This window comes from Giraffa tippelskirchi, chromosome 4 (assembly GCF_054371585.1).
Source record: "Giraffa tippelskirchi isolate mGirTip1 chromosome 4, T2T-mGirTip1v1.2.pri, whole genome shotgun sequence".
Classification (NCBI taxonomy): domain Eukaryota; kingdom Metazoa; phylum Chordata; class Mammalia; order Artiodactyla; family Giraffidae; genus Giraffa; species Giraffa tippelskirchi.
Window position 1 is genome coordinate 87,633,210 of NC_137278.1, and position 20,667 is coordinate 87,653,876.

Below are 20,667 nucleotides of genomic sequence, written 5' to 3' on the forward strand. Positions count from 1 at the left end.
CTTCCACTATGTACTCCACTTCCAACTCCTACACTCGTGTCTTTTTTTTTTAATTGAAAGAGGACAGTAGGGAAACCATTCTGTGAAGGAGGCAGGGAATGAAAAGGAAAAAATCTGAGGCAGAAACTTCCATGAGTTCCTCTAAACCTGTGTTGCTTTCCTTCCTAGACACATAGACTACACTTCTCAGACTCCCCTGCAGGTAAGCGTAACCATGTTATGGCCAATGGATGTGAGCAGAAGTTATATGCCACTTTGGTCCATAGAAGCCTCTGCAGGGGGATCTCCCTTTTTCTTTTTCCAGCTGCTGGCTAAATGTCCCTCCAGGGGCACAGAGCCTGGGTCTTTGGATAACTGCAAGGGAAGAAGTCTGAAGGGCCAGGCACACCTGCACAGACTTTGAAATAAGCAGGAAGTAAACAGCATTCAGGGCTTGTCTGTTGCAGCAGGGAGTGTAAGTCAAGGGCTAAGCCTGAAGTATGGACAGTGTTTGGGGGTTAGTTAGTGAATTTCTGATGAGGGAAAAATCCTCTTAATAAGTCACTTCCTTTTCTCCTTTTCTCCCATAGTCCTTTCTGGGAAACTCATCCATATACCAATATATTTTACACTTAGAATCTCAAGTCCACCTGACTCTGATTGGAAGCCTCCAGTTTGAACACTTTGCTCCTCACCTTAAGGTATGTCCTGTCCCCTCTCCAACCTACAAGGGTCAGATCAATGCTCACACCCCTTTGCAGGGTTGGTAATAGTCTTTTGGGGGCCAGGAAGGACCTGTCCTTGCAGAATTTTTATGAGACCAGCATTTGTAACTGAGCAAAGGCTATTTCTTCAAGTGGAAGTCTGAGAACATGACAAAATATAAAGCACTGCTGCCACAATTTACAGCAGGCAAGGTCCAGCTGTTTTGACTGAAATGACACAAATAATATGTGTCATTACTAGGTTATCAATCTCTCTGGACAAAAAATCACCAAGGCAGCATAGCACTGTGTCTACCATATCGTCAGTCCTCCTGATACAGAAGGTGGTGCCCTACAATTTCTCCAAATTGCTACATCTTGTATCTCACCAGTCATAAAGTCTTAAATCACCAGAAAAAAATACATGACCATCTACATCAAAGGATCTCAATAATATCTTACCAATATCACTGGGGCTTTCCACACAGCCTTTAGTTTTACTGGTAGTGTGTTATTATAAAACAACTTTTACAACAGTCCCAGAAACAGCTTTATAATTTGTTATTTAAAAAGTAATACATGTTCATTGTAGAAATTTTAGAAAATCTAAAAGTGCTAAGAAAATCAATTGCCATTGCTGAGAAATAACCACTACTTTCTAAAATATTTTACAAATGCCTATTTTTTCTAGTAGTTTTCTTTTTTCTGTTGTTGCTGTCCTTTTCAGAGAAGGCAATGGCACCCCCTCCAGTACTCTTGCCTGGAAAATCCCATGGACGGAGGAGCCTGGTGGGCTGCAGTCCATGGGGTCGCTACGAGTCGGACATGACTGAGCGACTTCACTTTCCCTTTTCACTTTCATGCATTGGAGAAGGAAATGGCAACCCACTCCAGTGTTCTTGCCTGGAGAATCCCAGGGACGGGGGAGCCTGGTGGGCGGATCGCACAGAGTCAGACACGACTGAAGCGACTTAGCAGCAGCAGCAGCAGTCCTTTTGCATCAAGGACTATGTTTCTTTGACTTTTCTCTTTAAACAATCTAGAATATACATATTCTCTTTTAATCTATTGATGGTCATCTTTAAATTAAAAATATTTATTTTCCCTAATTATCAAAGTTAAGAATGAAACTAGACATTCTTTTAGATAAGAAATGTAGTGTACTTTTAGTTCCCCCTTTCTCTTGTCCTCAGTTACCAGTTACTACAGTCTGATTTCATGTCCCTTTTAATTATTTCCATATGTAACTTTAAGAATTAATTTTGACCTCTGTAGTAGAGTAACTAAATCAACAACCGTTACTTGGACACACACCATCACTGCTTTTTCTACACCACATCATTCCCATTTGGGGGCTTTTAATCCTGATACACATGCTATCTAGCCGTAGAGGATATTTGAACATTTTTCAGGAAGAGCCTGTAAGGGTATGTCTACATCGTGAAATAACTATGTGTCAGAGAACATCTTTCTGTTTTTTCACCCATGTTTATGGCTTTGTATGTGAATGACACTTGGATCATAATCTATAGACCCTGTAAGGCTGCCTACCACTGACTTGTGGCTTGTAGTTGATGAGGGGCCTGAAGCTGGCTTCACTGTAGTATTCTTTCTAAGAATACCTGTTTTTTTTGTTTTCACCGGGATGCTTATGAGATTTTTTCCTTTGTTATGAAAACTTGTCAAGTTACATTGAAAGTTAATGCTTTCATTCTTAATGACACATCTGTTTCAGCTTGAGTGAGTGAAAGATGCTCAGTTGTGTCTGACTCTTTGTGACCCCATGAGCTATACAGTCCATGCAATTCTCCAGGCCAGAATACTGGAGTCAGTAGCTGTTCCCTTCTCCAGGGGATCTTCCCAACCCAGGGATCGAACCCAGGTCTCCAGCATCGCAGGTGGATTCCTTACCAGCTGAGCCACAAGGGAAGCCCAAGAATACTGGAGTGGGTAGCCTATCCCTTCTCCAGAGGATCTTCCTGACCCAGGAATCGAACCGGGGTCTTCTGCATTGCAGGCAGATTCTTTACCAGCTGAGCTATCAGGGGAAAAGTTCTCTTTAATTAATTCATCCATGACTGTGTCAACCTTAGTTTGCTCTTTTCTTTCTTCATTTGGAAATATTATTATCTGTATATTGGATCATTTAGTTCTGTTTTTCACATTTTTCTCCTCAGTAATTTTATCTTTGTGTCCCCGAGCTCCTAGTGCTATTTCTCAGGTCATTAAAAAAAAATCCAGTGATTTGATTCACTGTCATATCCAATCTGTTGCTCACTGGTCCATTGTGTATTCAAAATTGGTTGCCATGTTTTTTCATCTCCTTACAGTTGTGTGTGGTTTTTTTTTTTAACTAATAGTTCCCTGCTGTGGTTTCACAGAAGCAATGTCAGCTTCATTCTCAAAGACACAAATTAGAGGTAATTCAACATTTTCTCCATGATAAACAATCTCCTGCAGGTTCAATCCCTGGGGTCGGGAAGACCCCCTGGAAAAGGGAATAGCAACCCACTCCAGTATTCTTGCCTGGAGAATCCCATGGACAGAGGGGCCTGGCAGGCTACAGTCCACAGGGTCACAGAGAGTCAGACATGACTGAAGTGACTTAGTGCAGCCCTAGCATAGAGACAGTTACTGAAATTCCTCACGAATATTCTTCTCATATAATAAATCTTTTCATGTGGCCAGTAAAGTCTTGCATCATCATCTTTACAGACAAAGACCTACCTTGTAGAGTATGATGGAGAGTTAAGATAGGTTCCATCACAGACTGCGTGGCCCTGTTCAACACTTTGGGCCCAGATAAAGATAGAAAAGGCAAAGTTTAAGTACTGGTATTAAATATCTGAGGAATCTGTTCAGTAGGAGGCAGAGCAAGTACAGCAGAGGGTTTTATCTTTGCGCCAGAAGTTTTTTCTTCTCTTGGTTGCTAGGCACCCATGCCATGCCAAAAGTAAGAGCTGACCAAGCTCATCACTCAGAGAGGCCCTGACTAGTGTCCTTTCTTGAGGTTTAGAGAGGATCCAGACAGATGGACCTCCCCTCACCCCACTGCTACATGGCCAGCTCTCACCCACATACCCGGGTCTTCCAAGGTGTTGATTTTGCTCCTGATAATCCCCTCACCTCCTGGAGGGGGGGATGCTGCTCTGGGGCAAGATGGATCCCATCTGTACATTCACTGGCAGAAATTCTTCAGAGCTTCTAGTACTGCCCTAAGTTTAGAAATAGTTTCATGTTCCATTGATCACTCATTTCAGTGAGAGTCCAAGGGCAGATGGGAGGAAGGAGGAATGAAAGTGGCATGCTCAAGTCTCCCTTCCTGTAGGAAATGACATTTCCTACATTATGTGCACACAGGGTGACCAGTGTAACACTGCCTCACCACCCCCATCAACCGCTTAAGTTTTTTCAGGAAGCTATTTTTACCATGAGTGCATTCTCAGTTCTCCCTATGGAATCCCCAGTGAAGTGTCAGCGAGTACTTTCCGCAGGCTCCGAGTGGATTGGTTTCCCCCTGGTAGATATCTGAGCCAGCCAGTACCCCTAGAACTGTATCCTCACCTCTCTCTCCAAGGTTTGCTGGGATTCCCAAAGAGAAAAACTCAGTCCTGCCCCTTCCAAATTCTAAAGCCTTTGTCTCATGAAAAGTTGAGAATTCCTCGTTTAAACCCCACAGTTCAGTTCCGTCGCTCAGTTGTGTTTGACTCTCTGCAACACCACGAACTGCAGCACGCCAGGCTTCCGTGTCCGTCACCAACTCCCGGAGCTTGCTCTAACTCATGTCCATCAAGTCAGTGATGCCATCCAACCATCTCATCCTCTGTTGTCCCCTTCTTCTTCTGCCTTCAATCTTTCCCAGCATCAGGGTCTTTTCCAATGAGTCAGTTCTTCACGTCAGGTGGCCAAAGTATTGGAGCTTCAGCTTCAGCATCAGTCCTTCCAATGAATATTCAGGACTGATTTCCTTTAGGATTGACTGGCTTGATCTCCTTGCAGTCCAAGGGACTCTCAAGAGTCTTCTCAATGCCACAGTTCAAAAGCATTAAACCCCATAGACTAAGTGTAAACCAATCACATCAGAACTCTGTTCTTAAAAGGAGAAATGTTAGGGTATTCTAGAAACACCAAGGTCATTTTACCTATTAATAGTTTTTCCAAACCACACTGGTTCAGAAACAAAGATCTTATATTTTGATAAAACAGTTCCTTTCCACCAAAAGCAAAATAATAGAAATAAGGCTGTAAAGGGTCCCATCTCCCCAGATTCTTCCCTAACCCAGAAATGAAATATTACAGAGATGGAGGTGCTCATATCTAAATTTCTGGCTAGCCCAGAGCCCATCCCTCCATATGGTGTCCCTGAGGGGGGCATCCAGCTGTGCTTGACTCTTCTTATACACAGGTGGTCACTACCCTCTAAGGCAACTCCTTCTATTTGGGTCAGTTTATTGCAATGAGGTTCTGCCTCAAACCAAGTTGACTTATGCCTCCCTGAAAACTCTCTGATTATCAGTTTGACTCTGTCCTTGGAAGCCACACAAAATGTCTCCCTCTTCCAGAAAACAGTCCTTTCATGTATTTGCAGTCAGCTTCCAAATCTCTGAGACTCTGTGGTGATAACTCCCAGCAAAGCAGGCCTTCAAGATGGGTCCCAGTGATCCCCAGCTCCTGGTATCCACGGCCTTGTGAATTTGCCTCCTATACTAGGTCAGGGGTGACCAATAGAATATGGATGGTCGTGACTTCAGAGGCTAGGTCACAAAAGGCACTGTAACTTCTGCCTTGCTTTCTCTCTGATCATTTACCTTGGGGGAAGCTAGTTGCCAGGTCATCAGGACACTCCACGTGGCAAGAAACTGAAGTCCTCACCCAAGAGTTATGTGAAGGAGCCATTATTCAGCCCCCGGTCAAGCCATCAGATGACAGCTCAGCCCCAGTTGACATCTTGAAAGCAACCTCTATAAGAGACCCTGAACCAAAACCTCTCAGCTAAGCTGCTTCATAATTCCTGACTCTCAGAATCTGTGTGGGATAAATGTTTGCTGATTAAGCTGCTAAACTTTGGGGTAATTTGTTACACAGCAATACATAACTAATCACTCCAATTCCTATAAATGCTCTTTAAGTGGGAAAGTTGTAAACTTTTTACCTCAGGACAGATCCTGACTTTTTTTAGTGCCCTTCTTAAAACAGTCCTGCATGATAACAACAAAACAACTGTTACAAAAACCACTTTACCAAATGCTTCAGGTTTCCATGCATCATCTAAGTTAATTCTTACAAAAGCCCTGGGACATAGATCTATGACTCTAACCATTTAAGCTCAGCAGAGGCCACAGGCCTGGAAAAGGTCAGTTTTCATTCCAATCTCAAAGAAAGGCAATGCCAAAGAATGTTTCCACTACTGTACTATTGCACTCATTTCACATGCTAGCAAGATAATACTCAAAATCCTTCAAGTTAGGCTTCAACAGTACGTGAAATGAGAACTTCCATTCAGAAGTTCAAACTGGATTTAGAAAAGATAGAGGAACCAGAGATCAAATTTCCAACAGCCATTGGATCATAGAGAAACTAAGGAAATTCCAGAAAAACTTCCTCATTGACTACACTAAAGCCTCTGACTGTGTGGATCACAACAAACTGCAAAATTTTTCAAGAGAAGAGAATACCCAGACCACCTTACCCTGCCTCCTGTGAAACTTGTATGAAGGTCAAGAAGCAACAATTAGAACTGGACATGGAACAACGGACTGGTTTAAAATTGGCAAAGGAGTATGTCAAGGCTGTATATTGTCACCTGCTTATTTAACTTATATGCAGAGTACATCATGCGCAATGCTGGGCTGGATGAATTATAAGCTGGAATCAAGATTTCCAGAAAAAATATCAATAACCTCAGATATGCAGATGATACCACCCTAAAGGCAGAAATCAAAGAGGAACAAAAGAGCCTTTTGATGAAAGTGAAAGAGAAAAGTGAAAAACCTGGCTTAAAACTCAACGTTCAAAAAACTAAGATCATGGCATCCAGTCCCACCACTTTATGACAAACAGATGGGGAAAAAATGGAAACAGTGGCAGATTTTATTTTCTTGGGCTCCAAAATCACTGTGAATGGTAACTGCAGCCATGAAATGAAAAGATGCTTGCTCCTTGGAAGAAAAGCTATGACAAACCTAGACAGCGTATTAAAAAGCAGATACATTGCTTTGCCAACAAATGTCTGTATAGTGGAAGCTATGGTTTGACTATAGCCATGTATGGATATGAGGATTGGACCATAAAGAAGGCTGAGTGCCAAAAAATTGATGCTTTTGAACTGTGGTGCTGAAGAAGACTCTTGAGAGTCCCTTGGACAGCGAGGAGATCAAACCAGTCAATCCTAAAGGAAATCAACCCTGAATATTCACAGGAAGGACTGATGCTAAAGCTCCAATATTTTGGCCCCCTGATGCAAAGAGCAGACCCATTGGAAAAGACTCTGATGCTGGAAAAGATTGAGGGTAAGAGGACAAGGGGGCGACAGAAAATGAGATGGTTGGATTGTATCACTGAATCAGTAGATATGAGTCTGAGCAAAATCTGGGAGATAGTGAAGAAAAGGGAAGACTGGCGTGCTGCAGTCCATGGGGTCACAAAGAGTTGGACATGACTTAGTGACTGAACAACAACAGTAACTACTTCTTTAAGTCTACTACTTAAAAATTCCCAACAGGGATGGAATGATTTTTCTACAAGTTTCCTTAGTATGCTGAGATGTAATTCATCTGTAACCCTGAACATAAATTCATTTACAGCCCTAGGTGTCTTTTAGTAGGATCCTCTCTAGACTATCTATTTCTTATTTGCGATGTTTGTTTTATCTTCTCTAGTTTGAAGAGCTCTCTCCTTGACAGAAAAGAGGAAAATAAAATTACAGTCAGTAGTGGTTTTTTTTCTTGGTTCTGCACTAACCTCATTCCATCTGCCCCAAGGGATGGATGTATTCCTTCCTTTTTTACCTGTCTGCTCCCAAATAGAGCTTTAAAACCCCTTTCTCATGTGGCCAATAGCCATGTGGGTAGGCCTCTATTTCTCACGTCTTTCAGTTTTCCTGACATTCTTGTAATCAACCGCCAGCACCCAGGGTAACACCTGCCACCCAGGAGGCACCAATGTGCTTCTTCACTCAACAAAGTGCCCTTCAGTACTGTTCTTTATCATATCTCTTGGGACATGTCTTTCTTTTTATCTTCTCTGCATAACTTATTACAGAGATCTCCCTCGGCAGATACACTCAGGTCTTCTTTAAATGTTTATTCCTTGTCTTTTTCATGTACCTTCTGACTATGAACTCAGAATTACTACAAGCCTTCCAACCTCCCAGGCCACATTCCCTTTTAGAATCCTAGTCATTGGATCACATTTGGTTTTTTTCTGAATTTTTGGCGACTCTGCTTTTCTGAAGCTGAACTATGCCTAGTGTTTCCTTCTTTCCTGTTAGAAACTTTGAATTGACACAAAGACACATGCTAGCCTGTTATGCTTTCTGGTCAAGGTTGCATTCAAAGAAGCAGGTGTTTCTGTCTTCTCCAGCTTCTGAGTAATCCAACAGGTATGCAAAGAATCTTTCGGGTGTTCCATTTGTGGCATACTGAGATTTCCAGAAAATGTACCAATCTGACATTTGCTGTCAAACCACATTCTATCCCTATAACTACTTTGTAATCAGGATCCATGCAGTATTAATTACTTGGATAAACCATCTACCTGTAAAATTGATCCATGATGATATTACTCTTGCTATTTCTTTAAAAAAAAAAAAATACTTGAATCAAACATCCATGTCTCTGTTAAGCTTATGGTCAACAATTTAGTGGTCAACAATTTAGGGCTGACTGACAAATATTTCTCCACTTCCAAGCAGCACCCAGATTTTCTTTTCCATGATGAGTTTATACAGGTTTATGGAAACAGCCATGCACCTACCCTCCCTTATAGAATTTGCATCTTGAGAAGACACAGAGATAATGCAGGTAGAGTTCATGTAACACAACTGCAGTGTGTTGAACACAGCTCTGTCCTGAGATGCCTGGCTTCCTGGAGGCATCTATTTCCAAGTATGATTCTCTAGCTTTCTTGCTGTTTTGTGGGCTTAACAGCCTTCCAACAAGGTTGCATTTGTTTAAGGTAGCCAGAACTGATCGCTGCAACCAAAAAACCCTAGCTGATACACTCCAGGACAAGGCATATTCTCCAATGACTTATTCCAATGATGTTCTTTCCACCCAGTCTGTAATGCCCACAGCATCTTGGAATTCAATTCACTGGACTCATCCATCTATTTGTGTTTCAGAAACATTTCCCTAATGAGCCCAAGTGACATAAACTGGATTAAAATGGGAAGTTTATTCATTGCCCCCAAGTGAACTCTAAGACTATAGTTATCCAAGATTTTAGGTATTGTTTATATAGTGTTGTGTTCTGCATTATTCCTGTCCTTTGTTAAGCTTTCCCTTCCTAAATTGATAAATATAACTTCATGGTCTCCTTTAATGTGTTGAGAAATTAAAAAATAAATACAATATTATAACTGAGAACTGAGAATCAACTCAAAGGGGCTTAGTGCAGCTTAATTTTCAAACTATACCTGCCACCCTCTCCATAGCATTTGGCTTTATATTTTTATTTGAATCTTTATCTTTCTTACCCCAAAATTTCTATTTAAGGACATACTGATTAGCTGGGGGCCTCTTTTGCCAAACACTTGCTTATTTCCCTGTTTATACATCCTACAGTCCATTCCTTGACAAATCTTTATAGGCTATGGCCATATAGATTTATAAAGTCTATACAGGTAATGATCTCATTTTGGTGGTTGTGTTGGCCCTTCTCTATCGTGTCTCAAATGGATGGTCAAGAAAGATCAGATACCTTCCAATTAGCTACATGAGGGTCAATACTGCACTCTTCAACAGGAAGTAACATTTCACATCTGTACTGCCTTTCCTGGAATTGAAGACTCTTGCCTGGAAAATCCCATGGACGGAGGAGCCTGGTAGGTTGGAGTCCATGGGATCGCGAAGAGTTGGACACGATTGAGCGACTTCACTTTCACTTTTCACTTTTGTGCATTGGAGAAGGAAATGGCAACCCACTCCAGTATTCTTGCCTGGAGAATCCCAGGGACGGAGGAGCCTGGTGGGCTGCCATCTATGGGGTTGCACAGAGTCGGACACGACTGAAGCGACTTAGCAGCAGCAGCAGCAGCAGGGTCTTTACTCTCCCAGGTGTCGAGATTATGGCTGGTATTCGAAAGACAAAAGCTCACATAATATGTCATCGTCATTAACCTGTGCTGAACATATTTTTCCTCACCTTCCAAGCCAAGAAGTCATTGCTTTCTGCTACCCACTGGAGTGCAGGTGTCCTGCATGCAACCACTTGCAAGACACTTTTTGTGAATGGGGAAGGTCTATGTTTGCCTCTGGGCAACACAGCAGAAATGCCTTCTGTAGACCTAGATGGTGAAACCACAAACATTCTGATCTATCCCCTAGTCGCCCTTATAGGAAGGAGGGCCTGGGAAACAAGGGCAGGATATTTTACGTTCCCTGATCCTGGTTTGGGCAGCTCTAGGGAGTACTCCTCCCAGTGCACTATAAGCCACTTACATGGTCTCTCAAAGACAGCTGAGCAAAGCCCACCCAGATTCTTACAACTGTACCTCCTGCCCTTCTTTTTTCCCTTGTAGTGATAGCTTTTGAAATTTCCAAAAGCAACATATGTTCAAGGCAGAAAACTTGAGAGAATATAAAAAACACAAAGAAAGGAAAAAAACTAAGTCACCTGTAAGCCCATCATTCATAAATAACCATCACTAGCCCATCACTCAGGGATAACCCATATCAGCACTTTGGAGGATATCCTTTGTCTTCATTCTGTGCCCCCATTCTGTCCCCAACAGAAACAAAACAATGCTCTCATGAACATTTCTCCAACCCAGTAATATTTTATTTCAAACTTTAAACTTTTTATTTTGTATTGGGGTATAGCCAATTAACAATGTTGTGGTAGTTTCAGGTGAAGAGTGAAGGGACTCAGCCATACATATATCCATTATCCACTATCCCTGAAACCCTCCTCCCATCCAGGCTGGCACATAATATTGAGTAGAGTTTCATGTGCTATTCAATTGGTTCTTGTTGGTTATCCATTTTGAACATAGCAGTCCAACCCAGTAACATTATTGTACAGGGTAATCTTTAATGGCTGAATTCTTTGACTGACACATTTTCTTTAACCAATCTCCTCTTGTTGGACATTCTGATAGCTTCCTAGTAACTCTCTCTTGTAAATAATACAGAACTGAATATCCTTCTACACAGATCTTTGTTTATGCACACTTATGATTATTTTCCTGGAAGCAAAATTAGCATGACAAAGGAGTTCTCATTTCTAAGACTCAAGACATACTGTCAAGCTGCATTCCAGGACATTTGTAACAACTTAGGCTCCCTAAGAAGGAGATGAATATTTCTATTCCTTCCCAACACTGAATATTATTTTCCCTTTCCCTCCTTGTCAATTTCATGAAGGCATATTAGAATCTCTTGTAAAAATTTGCATTTTGTTGATTACTTAGGATGCTGAATGTTTTTCTCATATGATTAGTAGCATTTGTATTTCAACTCTAGTGAATAAGCTGCTTTTACCTTTCATCCATTTTTGTGCTGATATGTTCTTTCCTGTTTATTTGTAAAAGTTCCTTAACATAATAGGAATAATAACTCAGTATCCTGTTATATACACATATTGCCAATAATCTGTGTTTTGTGTCTTCATCTTGTTAATGCAGAAATAACCTCAGCATTGTGATTAGATGCCTTCCCTTTCCTAAGATTATAAAAATATTTACCTAAATTTCTTTCTACTGTTTCACTGTCTACATTTAATTCTAAACAATCTATCATTTATTTTATAGTGTGTACTTTATTATTTTCTAAACAATTTCCCCAATGCCATTTATTGAATAGTTCATAATTTCCCTATTGATCTGAAATGTTATCTCTGTCATAACTATACTTATTTTTTGGTCTTTCTATTTAGTTCCACTGAGATTCTATATCAGTACCAGATCACTTTACTTATTGTAATGGTATAATATGATTTAATATGTGACAGTACAAATTTACCACTCTCTCTTGCCCCATCACTCATTTTTAAAAAACAGATATTCTCATCTGTTTATTTATTCCAGTTGAACTTTAGAATCATTGATAAATTCCCTTCCTAAAATATCCAAATCTTTTAGAGACTGACATTAGAAATTAGAGATAACTGGCCCATTTAAATATGAAAATTTCCTAGTCACAAACATGCTGTGATTTTCCATTTATTCAAATCTCCTTCGTGCATCCTGCAATCAAGTTCCAAGGAACTCTGCACTCAACAACCATCGCTGTTGTGTAAATGCCCTTGGCTTGGTGTGAACCATCCCTGATACGATCTGCAAAGGCCTCCAGCCTCACTGGCCTGTGGCAGCACTGTGCACAAGAGGCTGGAAGGATGCAACAAGGCTGGAAGGATGGCAACACAGAACGCTGACTTGGCAGCCTGGGTCCTAGTGGTGACTAGGACACTCATTCGACTTTGGCCAAGTCACTCCCTTCCCTGTGTCTCAGTTTGTGTGTGCATTCCAAGTCACTTCAGTTGTGTCCAACTCTGTGCAGCACTATGGACTGTAGCCTGTCAGGCTCCTCTGTCCATGGGATTCTCCAGCCAAGAATACTGGAGCGGGCTGCCATGCCCTCCTCCAGGGGATCTTTCCAACCAAGGATTGAAACTGCATCTCTTGCATCTCCTGCATTGGCAGGCAAGTTCTTTACCACTAGCACCACTTGGGAGGCCCACAGGTCTCAGTTTACTACTCTGTAAAATTGATTTCCAAGGTTTCTTTCATATTAAAATTCTGATTCTACCAAACGTTAGATGGTGAATGAGGGAGCCCTTTGAAGAGGATGGACTCTCATAGAAATGTATATTATTAATGGTAAGCTTAGGTGCTGAAGGAGTAAGAAATAAAGGTTGATTATCTAAATGCAGCTAGTTTAATCTGAGGAAGCTTGTTAGAGAAAAGTGAGCTTGAACACGGGATCTCCATAAGGGCATAGCAAATATGTGCAATCAGTCCCCCAGTGTGGAGCAGATGTACAAACGTGCAGAGGCAAGAGGTCGGGGAAGTGGGCAGGGGGAGGAGGCAGAGTTGACCTTATCTGATGTGACCAGAAAGCAGGAACCACAGTGGACTGAGTTTTCATACGTCTGTTACTTTTAGCTCAGTCTTGAGTAGCTGTTCTACAGAACTCACCCACTCTACAGAGAGGGCCTAGTCCAGAAATTCCAGTCCAGTCCTAAGATTTCCTTGGTCCAAAGATGGCCAAAAAATCCAGGTAAATTAACTTAGAGGTCTTGGCCTTGAATCAGACCTTTCTAGGCACTGAGAGGGCATGGGGAACACAGAACAAGATGACCTTTCAAAGGAGACAGGACGAGGCCTGGAGACCATTGGTGGGGTTCCCAGCATGGGAGGACAGGGCAGGAGCTGCCCCTCCAGCCCACAGCCAGGCCCCAGAGTGAGGCGCAGACAGGCCATCCTCCAGAGCTCGGCTGGGGCCCTGCACCATGCTGCTTCACACTGCCTGCCTCCCTGGGCAGGTGAGCTTCTTCTCCCACTAGCTGCTGGGGAGGTGGGTGTTGGAATGCTGCTCTGAGGCACCCCGGCCTCACTCAACCTGGCGTTGCACACACCCATTCCTTAGCCTCATTCTCAGCCCATTTCATTCCTCTTCCCACGCAGTGTTTACCAAGATCTCTCCTCCCCACAGACGAAGCACGAGACCAGGGTTCCCGGGGCTGCATAGGGAATGTTCCCACAGCCGGGCGAGCCACCAGAGTATAGGACACAGGTCGCCACCCTGTCGACAGAGGCACCCGGCCACCCACTCAGGGGAGATGGACCCCAATCTCCACCTTGGGGTCACTCACGTTCTCACGGACAAACCGTCAAGCGAGGTCTGAGAAAGAAGGGCTTTTCCTTTGGGGTTTGCAAATAATAATTAAAAAACCTCAGAGGAAAAGGAAGATGAATTCTGGTAGCTTTGCTGTTTGTTTACCTGGCAGGGGACAGCAGTCAGGGGACCAGCGAGAACCTGGGCAGCATGTTATCATGACTGTGTCTGCCATCCAGCATCTACCTGTAGGTTCTCTTCTATAGTCTGGGACCTCACTGTTCATTGTGGTCCACAGACCAGCAGCATTGGCACTGCCCAGGAGCTTGTTAGAATGCAGTGTTGGTCCCACCAGGAGCTGCTGAAACAGAACCTGCATTTTAACCAGACTCCCCGCCCCCCCCACAATCCCCCACGGAGGGAGGGTTGTATACACACTGCAGCTTGATAAGTGCTGCTCTGGACCAGCACTTCTCAATCTTGGCCACACACTGGAATCACCTTGCAAAAGTACCTAGGCCTGGGTCTACCCCCAGAGATGACCATTTAATTGTTCTTGGGTGTTGCTGGAACCATGGGATTTTTTTAAGACTCTCCAAGTGGTTCTAATATGCAGCAAAGTTTGAGAATCACTGGTCTCATATATATTAATATATTAAAAGAAAAAAATTAAGAAATTCCTTTTGGAATTCCTGGATTATAAACAGAACCATAGAAATCTTTGCAAACAACTATACAAAATTCACTGAAAAGAAATTGGACATATAGCCACTGATGTGATGTGCCTTGCTATATGGTGCCAATCAGTGATGTCCTTAAGCAGAGAAAAATAAAAACATAGTTGAATCCTACTCTTTGCCTCTCTCTCATCTTCTAATATAATCAAATCTTCTTCATATAAGAATTTTCAAACCATGGCAAGTGGGACTATTTTTGTGCTCCAGTCTTATTAAAACAATTTTACTTCTGTGTCACAAATTTTGGGTCTGATAACGCGCTCTGCACTACGGTCCCATAAGCACAGTGGAAGTTCTTGTGTTCACTTGCAGAATACAGAGTTTCCTTTTACTCACACACTCCTTTAATGTAGTTGGACATCAATCTTTCTAGCCTAGAAAGGAGGTTTTATTTCATTGCCAGGGAACAGAACTTCCAAAAAACACAAATGTCTTTCAGCATCATGTTGGGTAAATAATCAAGGGGGGATGAATTGGTCTCTCTCTGACTTCCTGCCTTATTTTGCTTTAAACTCATAGGTGAGCTATGAAAAGACATCTGCCCTTGCGTTCCAGCCAGCGAGGCAGGACATCAGCCTCAAAGCCAAGTCTCAGCTTACAGGGCTTCCTGCACTTCACACGTTTATCTAGCCCAGGAGCCAACACAACATGGAGCAGACATATCTGTGTACCAGTCCGTGCCTTTCCTTTCAATTCAAGCCATTCATAAAAGTGACTCAGGAAAATAAAAAGTGACTCCTGGCTCGGGTTTCTCCAATCATATCAGGTTTGACACATGACATGACCATATTCAGTGGGAACCGACAGTGGAAAAAACGGTCAGTATTCAGTATGTCAAGCCCAGGGCAACACAGAGTTCACCACCTACCCACCCAGCTTTAATTTAACTCCTAAAGAAGGTACTGTTAGCTCCCATGCCCCATCAGAAACCCAGCATGTTCTGAGAGCTGGGCTGAGGACAAGGGCCAGAGCTGCTGGATGGTGCTTCTCCCAGGCTGTTCAGCCCCAGGTGTGCAGTGTCTGCACTGGTGCTGGAATGGGGACCCCAGGACACACCCATGTTGAGGCAGGGAACAATGTGGTGTCTGCAGGTTGGTCAGGAGCAGCGGCTTACGGTCTGTGGGGGAGCCAACAACCTTCCAGACCAAATCAAACTTTCCAGCGTGGCACCGTCCAGAAGTCACGCCACCATGCAGAGGAACACTGCTCTACTCGAGAGGGCCCACTTGCATTTCTGTGCATCTCCCTGGCCTGTGAAATGACCTATAAGACAGCTGGTTTTTAAAGACATTCATTTCCTTCATCATCTTGAGAATTCATAAGGAACACGTGTATACTGTGAGATGTCTCCCTTTCACCAGGCCCCGGCCAGCCAGGCCTTCTTCTTGGAGACAGTGGCTTAGCAGAGTTTTATACACAGGGCTGTTCGTTCCCAGAAGGGCTCTATCTACTCTGACAAGTGACAGGCTTTCTTTGCTCCCCTCTTGTCCCGAGTTGGACCATAAAGAAGGGTGAGTGCCAAAGAATTGATGCTTTTGAACTGTGGTGTTGGAGAAGACTCTTGAGAGTCCCTTGGACGGCAAGATCAAACCAGTCAATCCTAAAGGAAATCAGTCCTGAATATTCATTGGAAGGACTGATGCTGAAGCTCTAATACTTCGGCCACCTGATGCGAAGAACTGACTCATTGGAAAAGACCCTGATGCTGGGAAAGATTAAGGGCAGAGGAGAAGGGAGTGACAGAAGATGAGATGATTGGATAGCATCACCAACTCAATGAACACAAATTTGAGCAAACTCCGTGAGATAGTGGAGGACAGGGAAGCCTGTTGTGCTGCAGTCCATGAGGTCACAAAGAGTTGGACATGACTGAGCAACTGAACGACAACAACAACAACAATGTCCCCTGAGAAAAAGCTCATATTTAGCTTCCTTGCCATGTGGAAGATACCACGACTCTGTCTGTATCCTACCCTTAGGAACTCCTGGGGCACCAGTCCACATAACCTGGAGTAAGAGCTTACACAGCCCAGGAAATGAGTTGCACAAAGGTATATCTCCAGTGTCCTGGAGGTGACACCTCCAATTCTACAATTTAAAATATATATATATATATTAACTGAGCTATTTATCTGTGCAGAAAACTTACTACAGAAGAGAAAAACCTGGCCTGCTTTCAAGGATCTTATGCTCGGGTGAGGTTACCACCCACATTCCCAATTTGTGCTGATACAGAGGAAACAAAAACAAAGGTATCAAGAGGGCTGAGAGGAAAGGAGGCAAGCCTACAGAAAAAACCTGGGCCTCAACTCAGTAAGGGATAGAAGAAAGGCAAGAAGAGTGCCAGAGGTTCTCTCATACTGACGGAGCCTTCCACAGCCACCTTGAGCCTTGACAGGTACTCAAATGTGGCACTTTCTTCTCCACACCTGGCCAAGGTAGGGCTAAGGGGAGAGGACTCCAGAGCAGGAATTAATGAGCTCCATCTGGATTGTGGTCAGTTGAGCATGGCTCTGGCATCTTCTTAGCTGAAATGTACATCTGCTGAGGTCAGGCACAAATAAGGTGGGTGGGTGCATGTGTAAGCCATCATCCCTATTTCTCACCCCCCACCAGACAAGCAGGTATTTTCCCCCATTTAATAGACAAGGAAACAGACTCAAGAGGTTAAGTGACTCGCCCAAGGTTGCTCTGCTGGTTGGCACCAGAGCCATGACTGGTTAATCAAGCCCTGAATTTTTTCTTCCTTTCTCACTATGTGAGGCTGTTTTGTTCACCTTGGTGTTCGTTGATATCTCTTTTGATTATCGAACTGACTCTGTGTAAAGAAGGGGTTTTCCATATCCCCATGTTTAACTTCAAAACCTCAGCTCCATTTCACAATGTTTCCACACGTTGGGATAACAAGTTATAACAACAACCCCCTGGCATGCCTCTCAATCACCAATTGTGCTTCCAATGTGCTCTGAAAAACAAGAGTGTCTTTCATGTCATTCCCTGATAAACACGACTTTACTTTTGGTGTGAATGTAACCAAGAGCAATAACATAATTCATTCCCATCTTAAAATGTAGCGCTGATCTCTTATAGGCACAAACTTCAATTTGAAAACTACACGTATATATTTATCTTTAACATAGTCAAACTCAAATATTAATAGCTATTGATTGTGGTTCTTGTGCTTATATGCAGAGGAAATAATGCATGTGATGGTGGTGGTGGTGGTGTTAGTTGCTCAGTCGTGTCCAATCCTTTGTGACCACATGGACTGTAGCCTGTCAAACTCGTCTGTTCTTGGAATTCTCCAGGCAACAACAGTGAAGTAGTTAGCAAATGGCAACCCAGCCCAGTACTCTTGCCTGGAAAATCCCATGGATGGAGAAGCCTGGTAGGCTACAGTCCATGGGGTTGCAAAGAGTCAGACACAACTGAGTGACTTCACTTCTTCTTCACATCAGTCTTTCCCTTCTCCAGGGGATCTTTCTGACCCAGGGATCGAACCCAGGTCTCCTGCATTGCCAGCAGATTCTTTACCATCTGAGCCATCAGGGAAGCCCCAAAGGCCCATGTACCACATTTTTAAACATGCATACACTCTGTGGTATCAAGTGACAACTTTCACTGCTAAAGTTTTGAACTGTTTTCTTCAGCAACATTTACTGTGCACCTTCTGGGAGCCATAACACAGACCCACTCTCCCTCCTGGGCAGGTCCCATGGGTCTGCTGGACAAGTAACTACGGACACCTGGGCTGCTCGACGACAGGGCCTTGATGTGACATTATAATCTCAAACTTCTCATTCTGTACGTGCAAAACTTTGCAGCAATTTGGAATAGGGGGTCTGAGTAGGAGAGATATAGAAAATCCTTCTAGAAAGGTCTCAGATCATCATGGGAGAGTCCATCAGGCCTGCATGCCCAATCTTTGGCATTTTGCAATCCATTTGTTGTAGTTCTAATGGCCTCTGACCCACTTGACTCCTCAGCACTCACTGTGATATTCGAAGATCTGCATATGAGGACGCACCACACACCCAGGTACACACCCCAAAAAGGACAATGCTAACAATAGTGTAGCCAGCTTCCAAAACAAATCAACTGAAATCTACTCACTAGCCTCACCCAACTTATCAGTATCAATACATTTGTTACCTAATGACGGTAAACAAACGCTGAAGGAGGACCAGAACTTTAGAGCACAAAGTGAACCTTAAGGATGAAGAACCAGAGACCTAGAGAGGTGACTTCCCAAGTTCATGACCAGAACCTACATCTCTGAACTCACCCAGAACCAGCTAATGTATAACTACAGTTCCAGTAAAAGTTTGATATTTCCTCCTTTTCTAAATGTATTATTTTTCTACTGCTGCTATGCCAAATTACCACAAACCACGTGGCTCTTAAAACAACACAAATTTATCATGTTATTGTTCTGTGGGTCAGAAGTCTGCAATTAGTCTTACGGAGCTATGATCAAGGTGTCACTAGGACTGGTTCCTTCTAAAGACTCTAAGGAGATCCATTTCCTTGCCTTTCACAGCTTCTAGAGTCAGCCAGAACCAGTCTTTGACTGGAGACAGCATCATTTCAATGTCTGCTTCCTTCATCTCCTCTCCTGCTCTAACTTGGGACTCACACCTTCCTCTTATAGGGGCTCTTTTGATGACACTGGGTTTACCCAGGTAATCCAAGATAATCTCCCCATTTCAAGGCCCTTAATTTAGTTAATCTGCAAAGTCCTTTATTCTATGCAAGGTCGAATATGCACAAGTTCTGGGGTTCAGAATGAGGACATCCTTGGGGGACCATTATTCAGCCTACCACACTTAACAAAAGAGTTCTATCTTCCCAGTAATCTATTGTCTGCAGAAAAATGTTTGCAAGTTTGATAGCCCTTTTAAAATGGAAAAATAGGTAGAGCAGGAGGAAAAGGAAACCTATACTTTTTGTTTTTACAATCATAATCCAAGAGCCAACACAGTTAGACATTCAATCAAATGACTATGTCCACAGGTACTGTACTAATGTAAGCAAATGTTCAACAGTTCAAAACTGTAAATGAGAAATTTGGACCCTAATTCATAGTAACCTGAAAGATACAAGCCTGAAAGACTTCCATCAAAACAGAAAAATAAAACTCTAAACACAGGCCATCAAATGTATCACTGCCATTATCTGTATGCTTCCTTGGCCCCTCAGATGGTGACCTAAGCACTAACTGTTCCGTATGGTCCAGCAATACAGACACAGGCTCTGCCCATCCGTTTCAAACAACCTGAAACCTTCCCCAGCACCTCTTACCATCTCGACATTTGGAGTTCTCCTGATAAATATCTTGCTGCAGTGAACATCATCATAGCTCAGTTCAGTTCAGTTGCTCAGTCGTGTCCGACTCTTTGCGACCCCATGAACTGTAGCACACCAGGCCTCTCTGTCCATCACCAACTCCCAGAATCCACCCAAACCCATGTCCACTGAGTCGGTGATGCCATCCAACCATCTCATCCTCCATCGTCCCCGTCTCCTCCTGCCCCCAATCCTCCCCAGCATCAGGGTCTTTTCCAATGAGTCAACTCTTCGCATGAGGTGGCCAAAGTATTGGAGTTTCAGCTTCAACATCAGTCCTTCCAAAGAACACCCAGGATTGATCTCCTTCAGGATGATTGGATTGGATTGGATTGGATTGGATTGGATTGATTGGATCTCCTTGCAGCCCAAGGGACTCTCAAGAGTCTTCTCCAACACCACAGTTCAAAAGCATCAACTCTGTGGCGCTCAGCCTTCTTCACCATCCAACTCTCACATCCATACATGACCACTGGAAAAACCACAGCCTTGACTAGATGGACTTTTGTTGGCAAAGTAATGTCTCTGCTTTTAAATATGCTATCTAGGTTGGCCGTAACCTTCCTTCCAAGGAGTAAACGTCTTTTAATTTCATGGCTGCAATCACCATCAGCAGTGATTTTGGAGCCCCCCAAAATTAAGTCTGACACTGTTTCCACTGTTTCCCCATCTATTTCCCATGAAGTGATGGGACCTGATGCCATGATCTTAGTTTTCTGAACGTTGAGCTTTAAGCCAACTTTTCCACTCTCCTCTTTCACTTTCATCAAGAGGCTCTTTAGTTCTTCTTCACTTTCTGCCATAAGGGTGGTGTCATCTGCATATCTGAGGTTATTGATATTTCTCCCGGCAATCTTGATCCCAGCTTGTGTTTCTTCCAGCCCAGCGTTTCTCATGATGTACTCT

General features: G+C 43.1%; 1 protein-coding gene and 1 long non-coding RNA gene across 4 annotated transcripts in view; one reads left to right on the forward strand and one right to left on the reverse strand.

The window, feature by feature from the left end:
* The window catches only part of TGFA (transforming growth factor alpha), a 110,834-nt gene that overhangs the window by 31,471 nt on the left and 58,696 nt on the right, over window positions 1–20,667 (reverse strand). Inside the window, exon 1 of one of the 3 annotated variants that reach the window (XM_081587495.1) lies at window positions 3,411–5,374. The exons of the other annotated variants lie outside the window; for them this stretch is intronic. Within the exon in view, the coding sequence (XP_081443621.1) occupies window positions 3,411–3,447 (37 nt within the window). The 5' untranslated portion in view covers window positions 3,448–5,374. Of the gene's footprint in view, window positions 1–3,410; window positions 5,375–20,667 lie in introns of those variants that run through there. 3 annotated transcript variants of the gene reach the window in all.
* LOC145544866 (uncharacterized) lies at window positions 5,476–15,146 on the forward strand. Its single transcript, XR_014081679.1, has 2 exons — window positions 5,476–7,192; window positions 14,935–15,146. It is a non-coding gene; the product is annotated as an uncharacterized LOC145544866 (long non-coding RNA).